Source organism: Cyprinus carpio, chromosome B17 (assembly GCF_018340385.1).
Source record: "Cyprinus carpio isolate SPL01 chromosome B17, ASM1834038v1, whole genome shotgun sequence".
NCBI lineage: Eukaryota > Metazoa > Chordata > Actinopteri > Cypriniformes > Cyprinidae > Cyprinus > Cyprinus carpio.
The window spans coordinates 4,066,466-4,077,590 of NC_056613.1; the positions used below are offsets into that span (position 1 = coordinate 4,066,466).

Below are 11,125 nucleotides of genomic sequence, written 5' to 3' on the forward strand. Positions count from 1 at the left end.
GGACCGGAAAGCAAGTTATAGAACATTTCCGGGTCACGCTTTTTGACTCAAAATAAAGCTATCAAAATAAAAGCCGTTAAAAAAAATAATATTTAATTTTTTTGAAATCACCATGATCACGTTACGTCGTTTTTTATATTTTTATAAATACTCAAAGGCTATTTAAAAGTTCTTCCAAACTAAGTATTTAAAAGCGACAACTTGATTGTATTAAAGAAATCCCATTGTATAAATAAAAAAATATTTTGCCAGTAAGCAAACACTGCCTTTATTTATTTAGTCAGTTCATTCAAAAATCAGTTTTTTCTGTTGACATTAAAAAAATCTCAGTTAAAGTAAACAGCATCATTTATTTGTTGTTATTTTCATGGTCATTTTATCATTGTTATCAGCGTTTACGTCAGCATTCCTCCATCTGAATAAATGGAAGCTTTGGTCACATATTGTGAAAAAGAAAACAACATTCATATACAGTGCAAAATCTGGAGAAAAAAAAATGCATCCATGTATGATTTCTTTTTAACAATGTCATATTAATCTACATTTTAAGGCAAACATACGGAAACATTTGTTAGGAATGAAAAAGAGAGGAATAAACTGCTTCGCGGAAAATTAGTCTGATTACGATGATCCATAGCTATACGATGAAAACTAACACATGTACGAGGCTTTGAGTGACCACACACTTTAATTGTAGTAACAATCAGCTCAACTTGAACAAGATATCTGAGCAGCATCCACACACAGATCACCAAAACTAATGCCGAGGATTACAACAGAGAAAACAAAAACAAGTGATACAAAACAAACGGGACAAAAACTGCCGAACGCAGAATGATGGAGCGAATCCCATGGAATTAACAATTAAAAGTTAAAAATGCGTGATTAAATGAAGTCGTATATGCTGTGTGCGGTGTGGACCAGGTGATCTTCCACAGTGGACTGCCTCACTTTTAGGGGGTTGTGGAGGGAGTATGGTGTCTCTGGTAGTGGTAAGTACAAACTGACCCCAGGTATGTTTCTCTCCTCCATCTTCCGAATGAAGACGAGACCAAAGCAGTGAAAGCCCTATATGGAGCACCTGGCTCCAGGACCTAAGTGTCCCCTTTCAGGACCCCCAGGCAGCTCTGCAGCAACTGTAGATTCCCCTGGAGAGAGATACATTATGAATAAACAATGCTTGGATTTGACATCATTGAGAGTCTGAGTATAAAGTGAATGGAAACCTTGGCATGTTTGAGTTCCAGCTCGGCCAGCTCCACCAAGTTCTTTCTGAACGCTGCTACTCGCCGGGTCTTGAAATCTATCAGTTCTAAATGGAACACAAGCATTGATATTCAGTGAGTAAAACAGCTGTTTAGCAGATGCTTTTATCCTTTTAGCAGATGCAGATGCTATAACATCGAGGTCATGTCCACAATAACACCTTGTCCAAACACAATTATCTGTACAAATTAAAAGCAAAAGTAGACCTGCACGATTTGGGGAATAAAACTTTAAAAGAAATGTGATGTGAACAAAATTCAGATTGTGAAAAATGTAAAAAAAAAAAAAAAAAAGTCCTCACAAATTGGCCCAAAATTTTTATTTAAATAATCAACATGACTAATATATATATATATATATATATATATATATATATATATATATATATATATACATATACATATACATATATATATATATACACATATATATATACATACATACACATACATATATACACATATTATATATATATATATATATATATATATATATATATATATATATATATATAGTATTACTATTTTTATTGTAATTTATATTATTTATTTATTTAAATATTATTTAATGTTAAAAAACATTAAACAAATAAATATATCTGTTGCAATTTATCACCATAAAATTAAAATGTTGTATTTTCTTGCGCGCTTCACTTTAAAATATGCTTTGCATAAATTTAATTAAACCATAGCCTTTTAATAATAGCAATAGTAGATTCTGATAGTAGCAATTTAATAATAACATTAAGCAATATCACAATTTACGTTTATTTCAGGTTTATTTTGATCATTCAGCCCTAGTGTAAAATGACACGATCAGAACCAGTCAGATCTGTGAAGTCGGACTTTGGACCAATGATATATAACGGTGGGTGGAGCCAACTAATGTGACATCTATTAAAACCAAGCAATCAACAAACGGCAATTGCCTGTGCCAGTTTAGAAGAAGAGCAAGTTGTATTACATTGCGTGTGGTTAGGAAACAGCGCAACATCAAGTATTTTTGTTCTCAAATCACTTTGAATGATACATATGAAGTACCTTGCTTTGCAGACTCAGAGATTTTCTCAAACTTCTGACAGCACACTTGCTGTGTGGTTTCTGCTTGAAGGACGTCCTTGTTTTTAGCTCGGGCTTTATCCAGAGCTTTATTAGCGTTCTCATAATCAACTAATGCTCTTCCTCGTCTGTACAGGAGGTCCTGTGGAAGAGATAATGCAGTTTACAAATAAAGAAAACACATAATCTAAAAGCATTTTAAACTGGGACAGGAAGCAAGAACTATGAACAGTAGTCAGTCAATTCTGTATTAAACTGAATCTTAAGAGGTCACCGTTCCACTGTTTTGCTTTGGAAAGTCAGGTCAGAATCACTTCTGTAGCTTAATTACATTGAAACAGGCCAGGGCTACAGCGACAAATCACTGGCTAATGTAGGAAAGCCCTCTAATGACCAGCTGCCAGTTCAACATGCTGACCACACAGCTCTACCTTAGCGGCTTGCGACTCTCGGAGGTAGTACTTCAACAAGTCAGCAAGTTTCAAATCCTCATCGGCCGCCACACGCGCTTCAATTTTCTGCACAGGAAACAGAGTTTGAAAACAACTGAGAGGTGAGTGACTTTACAACCCCTAAACTCTTTGATTCATTAAATTCTGCCTCCTCTTTTGAGAAAAACTGCTGAGCTTGGACTCACACCACATGAACTCTTCTTCACCTCAGAGAGTAAGGCAGTCACAACAGTTTTGAAACGTAAAAGACAAAGTCATTTTTATATACATTTTATTAGAAGAATGAAGCCAATGTCACATTTTTACTTATATTTTTTTACTTTACAATATGACCTCATTTATTAACATCAGTTAAGTACAGTGGCATTCTCTAAAACTAAAACCATAAAAAATAAAACTAAAAAATAGCTTTTTTTGGTAATTGAAAAAGCTGAAATAAATTAATAAAAAACAAACTTAAAAAACTAAAATATAAAAATGTGAAATGTTGCCTTGGCAGCTAAATCAAATCATTTTAGGATGAAGTACTAAAATTAATAAAACTAAAACAGAAATTAAAACATTTAATAAAAAAAAATAACTAATGAATATGACAGAAGCACATAAAACTTTACAATGAAAAATGTAAAAATATTAAAAATACATAATTATACATATCTATAAAAAAATCTAAATCTAAAAATAAAAGCAAATTCAAACATTAAATAAACATATGAAGTATATAAAAATGTACAAAGAAAAACAAATTAACTTTTTAACTTGACCTTACAATGAATACTTATATATTTAAAATGAAAAGTTGTATTTATTAATATTAATTTCACTGCACTGTAAACTGAAACAAATAATAAAATACTTAAAAATACAAAAATTGATAAAAGCTGTAGAAATGTTGTTAATTGTTAGTTAAACAATATATTTTATTGTTAAATGTTACTTAATGTTTCTTAGTTTTAAATGTTTTATTATTTAAAAAAAAAATTATATATATATATATATATATATATATATATATATATATATATATATATTATATATATATATATATATATATATTATATATATATATTTCCAGGTTTAAATTAGGGCTTTTACAACTTTATATTAAAAAGCATCTATGATAAAATTATGTTATAAAACTGGAAGCACTTACCCGCGTTTTCTCAAAAAGCTCTGATACTTTCAGGAAAAATCTGTTTATGAGGGAACAAAACAAAAAGACTTTACTCCATTCACACTGGGCCATACACAGAATGCATTTTTGCTTTGAAAAACGTGAGATGCTGCTTTTTAAAAGTTGGACGTATTGTAACTTGACTGCTATGTTTTCAGAATGCCATATCATACACTATATCCTGAAGCAGTCGCGAGACGCAGACGCAACAATCAAACACGTCCATCTATAGCAGGTGTTTACATGGAAAGAACATGCATTCAGTGTTGAGCTACATGGGAAACACTGGCGTACTTGCACAGATCTGTGGAGTCTTGGGTTCCTAAGGTGTACAGCGTGGAGGCGATTCTGTTGATATCATCCGCCGCACCTGAAACACACACGTCCTGTTAGATCTCTCGACGAGGCAATGCTGTCAGGGTTTCACAGCACTTAACAGCATTTCACAGCATTCTGCCCATCCAGATCACGTTTCAGTGTTGTGCCAATAAGACTCGTGGCACACAAGGAAAAGACTAAACATTTGGCTCGGAATTGGACAGACACTTGATGCAAGAAAATGATGTGGATGACCAAAACATATTTCTGGACAAAAAAATGGAAAGTGCTGCATTGAAATCCCTAAAATAATATTCAGATCATTTTACAGAATACACTGCATGTCATCAAATACTTTTAACTGAGTTTTAAAAAGTCAATTGAGTCACCTGACATTCACTGGCTTCCTGATAAATGACACATTGTCCTACTAAGCAGTATTATGTACCGCCTCTACATTTCCTGTTATCACTCCTAACAGAGAGAACCAACCTTTCCAGGCAAACTACTGATGAACACAAACAGAACCAAACACTGCAAAACATGAGGAGCTCATTTCCAGTTCATAGCTTTGACACACTTTTGACGAGATGAGCCTTAGACGAGCTTTGTTTTGTTTTAGGGTTTTATCTGAAATGCTATCAGTAGAGGCCCTACTGTCATTTAGCTTTATAACACACTTCCTGTGACTGAAGACCTTTGACCTTGCCTTATCCTTGACGCTACATGGTCATGTGAGCCAGAAGCATTTACAAATGTGACAAATTCACCCATATAAAAAAAAAGAGAAACGTACTTTTGTGAGACCTGATCATTCGATCAGATTTGGCAGACGAGTCTTTGACACGGTTGTGGTACTCTAAAAGGAACGTCTTCTCGTGTTCAAAGAAATCATCAACGTCCTGTTAGAAAAAAAGAAATAAACAGACTGTTCAGTAAAGTGCAAATATATGAAGAAGTGAATCTCACAATGAAATAATAGGGTTTTGGGATGAAACATGAGTACATGGACAGGTTTTGACAATTTTTCTAGAAAACTACCGTTCAATAGTTTGGGGTCAGTAAGAGATTAATATGTTTATTTAGCAAGGATGCATTAAATTGATCAAACGTCACATTAAAATAGATTTGTATTTCAAATGAATGCTGTTCTTCTGGACCTGATTCATCAAAGAATCAGAAATCATGTTTCTTGAGCAGCAAATCAGAATATTAGAATGATTTCTGAAGAAACTGAAGACTTCAAGCAGTAATGGCTGCTTGAAAATTGAGCTTTGCATCACAGGAATGAATTACATTTTAAAATACATTCAAAAAGTAAACATTTTATTTCTTGCGACCCTAAATATTTTTGCCTCTATGTTTGGTTTTGGCCACTGTGCATTCCACTACAAGTGAAGCCTTCACCAGGAAGTCATAAACCATCTTTCAACCCACAGCTAAACACAAAGAAGCTCAAGCCAAAGTAAATCATTTCTCAAAAAGGTGGCTGACGTCGTGGCCTCTCTCTCCACCCCTTAATTTCTAAAGCAGAGCCACATAAAAAAAGTCACATGACATGGAGGCTACAGACTGAACTGACCTTCACTCCAGCCACAAGAACCCCATCTGCAGACTTCACCACGTTCTTGAAGAAATCCTCCAGCTTTTCCTTCTTGTTTTTCCCTCGTACACTCAGCTGTAATTACAAGTGAAAGATCCAAGGGCAAATGAACAACCAAATGCTCTTTTAAAATCTTTTTGAATTTCTCCTGAGAATGACACTTATATTTCTATATTTGTTTTGGCTTCAAAATACTGAATTGAATATTCTTCTAGTTTGCTTTGCGCAATCTCATCTGCTGTTTGCACTGATGTCAGAATTATTCACTTGTTATGAATAATCAGATTCTTTTGAATTGTGTCCAAGTTTCAAATCAAAAAGAGAAAAACAATTTGAGGAGATTTTAAGTAACATATCATATTTAGAATTCATCGGGGATAAAATGAACAATTAAATTCATTATCAAATAAGATTCATTGCCTAAATAATAAATTGCATGATAATACATAAAAGCAATAATTAAAACAATATTATACTTGTACTTATCAATTTCCTAAACATTTTAAAACAATAATGTCAGAGTTAAAAATGGCACACTTACGTCTTGGTTGTACTCTAAGAAAACATGAAAGTTCAAGTCTTTGCGCAGGACGGGGTGGGCAGCAACGCGGCACAGAAAGACCTCATGCATTGCCACGGTCTTCTTGAAGATGGCCAGATATTCACTGCAACACATTTTCATATTATTAATAATGAAGCCGTGCAACTAGCAATGCACTAACAATCCTAAAATGAAGACGATCAACTCACGCCTCCAGCTCCTGTTTCATCTTAGTGAACTCCTCCTTGGTCATAGATCCTTCACCTTCACCCAGCTTCTGAAGTTTCTCCCGAGATGCGTCGAAATCTGGTTTCGGAGGAGCAGGAGGAATCTACAGGGAAAGACTTTGTGTTAGATATTCAAGTGGCATTATGACTCTCAAAACTGCTTTCAGAGGGTGCTGGTAATGAGACGCTGGGATTCGTAGTATCATTCGCTCAAACTGCTGTGCCTAATGCAAAGTGCTATAAATAATTCAAGCTTGCTTTGATGATATTGTAAATGGCAGTCAGTGCCGGGACTCTCTTCTTTGTTGAGGATTTATTTGGAATATTTCAGATGAAACTATATGAAATCAGATAGCAAAAGACTTTGATAAAGCAGAAAATAAGCTAATGAAAATAGAGAACAGAACAGCAGGCCAAAAACACAGTAACACTGTGAAATACTTTTACAATTTAAAATAACATTTTTCTATTTTAATATATTTTAAGATGTCACTTACTCCTGTGATCAAAGCTGAACTTTCTGCATCATTATTACACCAGCCTTGTGTCACATGATCCTTCAGAAATCAATCTAATATGATGCTTTGCTGCTTTCTTATTATTATCAATGTTGAAAACAGTTGTGCAGATTAATATTTTAGTAAAATCTGTGATAGATTTTTTAAGATTCTAAAGAAAAGGAGGTTTAGAAGAACATTAATCAAAAAAAAATAAAAAACTTTTGTAAGATTATAAATGTCTTTACTGTCACTTTTGATCAAACTGATGTATCCTCGCAGAATAAAAGGATTCATTTCTTTAAAATAAAAATAAAAACTTTAAACACCATGGATATGGCTTGGAAAACTAATAAAGCATATCACATCAATTTTGATGTTTGATAATAGTTTCAACCAATATATTCAGAAAGGAAACTGCACCAAAGATCATTTCCTTTTTTCATGCACCTGAACCTTCACAAAAATGACATTTGTCATGCAACAGGCCTTGTAATGTACACCAGGCCTATAAAAGGACATTAAGCAATGATTTCAGCCTTGGCGAGAGCGACTGGAACGTTTGCTCTCTCAAACACACATAATGAAGAAGTGTTTAAAACGAGAGTTAGACCCATACAGTTCAAACAAGCATCCAGTGCAAAGCAATTAAAGAATGACATTACTAGCATAATTGCAAACAACTGGTCTGTGATTGCGAATCTGTTACATCACTAAACTTATACTATAATATGCAAAACACTTAACGGTACTTACAATATAACCTGCGTATTCTTCATTTTCCACAAACGAGTCGTGGAGCCAGATAAATTCTTCATGCTGTCTGACCACTGAAAATTCATTCTGCTTGAAATTAGGTAGAGTGCTCTGAAAAAAATAAAACATAAATCATCACTTAATGAATGAATGTGGTGAACAACATGTGCATGAAGTAGATTTCGGAGGCAGGGCTGAAATTCTAAACACACAATCCTGGAGGTTTTTATTTATAGATGTTGTGTACCTTTGTATGGACGGTGAACTTGACCTTGTCTCTCTCGCTCAGAGCGTCTGAAATGTCCACCTGTAGTGTAGTAGCGTCGGTTTGAAGATCCACATTCACCGCCCTCGGCTATTAAAATAATTGCATAAATACAGAATAATTAAACAAAATCAGAGCTCAAACAATGATGATCATACTGCATCCATTTTTGAATATTACACCAAAAGTTTAAGTTTGATCTAATTACAAAACATAATGCATATTGTTGCGTTTAAGTAGAAGACAAACAATATTTTTTCCTCTGAAAACATGGAATATTTGTATTTTCTAAAATTAATTTGTCAGAGTTATCAACGATGAAAAACTTTGAAACAGCTGCACCTAAAATATACACCCTCCCTTATACAAATACATGCATTTAACCTAAAATCACTAAAAAAGTTAATGTCGAAGCTATTCATCAACTACAATACACGTATAATAAATGTGAAATCTCATACAAAACAGCACTGCACTGAAACGTTAGGCAGTTATCGTGATTTCTACAGTAAAAATATTATAATATTGTAAAATGACACAATAAAATATTATATAATTAAATTATGAGAAACATATTAAACATTACAAAATCTTAAGTAAATACTTTATGTTGGTAGAAACTATGGTTAAAGTAAATGTTTGTTAATTTTCTGTGCAACATTATATTAAATCCAGTTTTCCTACACAACCATATTCCTTACAAAAATGACTGAATATATTTAATGTAAGTGGGTGTTTTTTATTTTAATTTTTTTTTATTAATGCAATGCACTACATACATTAAAATCCCACGGCACTGCTACAGTACAGTATTTTTTGTGAGGTATATCTAAATAAAAATAACCCAAGCATTAAAATTAGGAAACAATTATTGAAATGATCTGCCGCTACATTACAAAGTAACATTGTATCAACTTCTATACAGATAAGTAGTCAAAAAAAATATGTAAAGCAACAGTTTTTTTTTTTTTTTTTGATACAGTAGAATTTGCACAAATGCAAACATATAAACCTTCAGCTGGATGACAGACACACCTTCGTCTATTCTTTAACTTTAACGAGCTTATTTAACCAGCTAGATGAGTTCACGGGTAATGACATGATGTGGGTTGTGGGTTCTTGCCCTAGTTTCTGGTATTGTCATCACACTAGAGAGTCCAAGTATGCGAATCATTGTGCATACATGGGTTTGTGTGTGTGAGGTTTGTCAGGAGGAAGTGAACAGACGGACACACACAGGGCCACAGTGACACCAGCAGTAATACACACGTCCTCTGACCCCAAACACACACAACAAACATGCACAGCACACAGCAGGAGGACAGAGACAGAACAGAAACGAGAGAAGAAAAAAAAACTTACTCCTCTGTCCTCCTCCGAGAGGAAATCGGGACCATCGTCCAGCCCTTCTTGCTGTGGAGAGACACACAGAAAGATCAGAACGACCGATCGGAGCGCAAACACGACAGATGCTCGCTATTACTCGATGCATCGGATGTTTGTGAGTGTGAATAATAAGGGTGGAGGGAGTGAGAGAGAAAGGCACCCACCATCATGGCTGCTGCGGGTGGAGTATGAATGTGGCGGAGTGTGTGTGACGTCACTAGGGCAGGAGATCTGAGAGGAGGAGCCTGGTTTTCTCATTTAATAGCTTTTTTAGACTTTAATTTTACATTTTATATATTATTATTATTGTTATTATATTATTTTAATTGTTTGGCTTTACTCTTAATTTTCGTGTTGTCCATGTACGTCACGTAGATTTGTATTTACACATACATAAAGCCTAAATATATTCCTTGTAAATCAGTTTGTAAACATTGTTTGTACTATATTAATAAAACAAATAACGATTATTATTATTATCGTTGTTGTTTTATTATTACTATTAGATTGAAATCTATATTATATTATAGGTTTGGCTTTACTCTTTTATTTGTCTTGTTATTTTATTATTCACATATTTTATGTAGCCTATATTTGTCTCTACACATACATGTAAGCAAAAAACTGTTTTTACTATATTATTAAAATTAATAAAGTTTATTATTGTTTTTTGTTATAATATTAATTTGAATATTATATAAAATATATATTTTTCTTGTTATCTTATCATTCTTATGTTATGTATATTTGTATATTCTCTTGTAAAGCACTATGTAAACACCGTTTTTACTATATTATTAAAATTAATAACGTTTATTATTGTTGTTGGTATTATATTAATTTGAATATTATATAATTTTGGTTCTTGTTATCTTATCATTCCGATGTTATGTATATGTGTATATACTCTTGTAAAGCACTATGTAAACACTGTTTTTAAAATTAATAACGTTTATTATTATTGTTGTTATTAAATTAATTTGAATATTATATAATATAATTTTTTCTTGTTATCTTATCATTTCGATGTTATGTATATTTGTATATACTCTTGTAAAGCACTATGTAAACACTGTCTTTACTATATTATTAAAATTAATAACGTTTATTATTGTTGCTGTTATTATATTAATTTGAATATTATATAATATAATTTTTTTACTTGTTATCTTATCATTCCGATGTTATGTATATTTGTATATACTCTTGTAATGCACTGTGTAAACACTGTTTTTACTATATGAATAAAATAAATAACGTTTAATTATGATTATTTGTTATTTAATTGCAATTTATATATATTATATTCGGCTTTACTCTTTTAGGTTTCTTATTCATTTTCGTATTAATCAGATATGCCATGCATATTTGTATCTTCATATACATATAGGTTGTAGGCTACATATTCCTTACTATTTAAATACATACAATATATTATCATTATTAATAATTATATTATTAATAATATTATTATTATATTTTAGTGCATATTAAGCAAGTTATAAATAGCTTATATCACAAACTTCATTACAGTCTTTTAAGTGAAAGATTCACTAACAGAGTCTGTACAGAATAGGGGTCA

At 32.5% G+C, this 11,125-nt stretch overlaps 1 protein-coding gene across 1 annotated transcript; it reads right to left on the bottom strand.

Annotated features, from left to right (window-relative positions):
* Positions 1 to 330: 330 nt before the first annotated feature.
* LOC109087265 (sorting nexin-6) lies at positions 331 to 9,794 on the bottom strand. Its single transcript, XM_042743218.1, has 14 exons — positions 9,708 to 9,794; positions 9,520 to 9,570; positions 8,140 to 8,247; positions 7,893 to 8,003; positions 6,622 to 6,743; positions 6,413 to 6,536; positions 5,851 to 5,946; positions 5,065 to 5,170; positions 4,245 to 4,320; positions 3,930 to 3,969; positions 2,756 to 2,842; positions 2,307 to 2,466; positions 1,227 to 1,312; positions 331 to 1,148 (listed from the first exon to the last, which is right to left on the bottom strand). The coding sequence occupies exons 1-14, from the start codon at positions 9,711 to 9,713 to the stop codon at positions 1,095 to 1,097; spliced, it is 1,227 nt and encodes a 408-aa protein (XP_042599152.1). The 5' UTR covers positions 9,714 to 9,794; the 3' UTR covers positions 331 to 1,094.
* Positions 9,795 to 11,125: the final 1,331 nt, after the last annotated feature.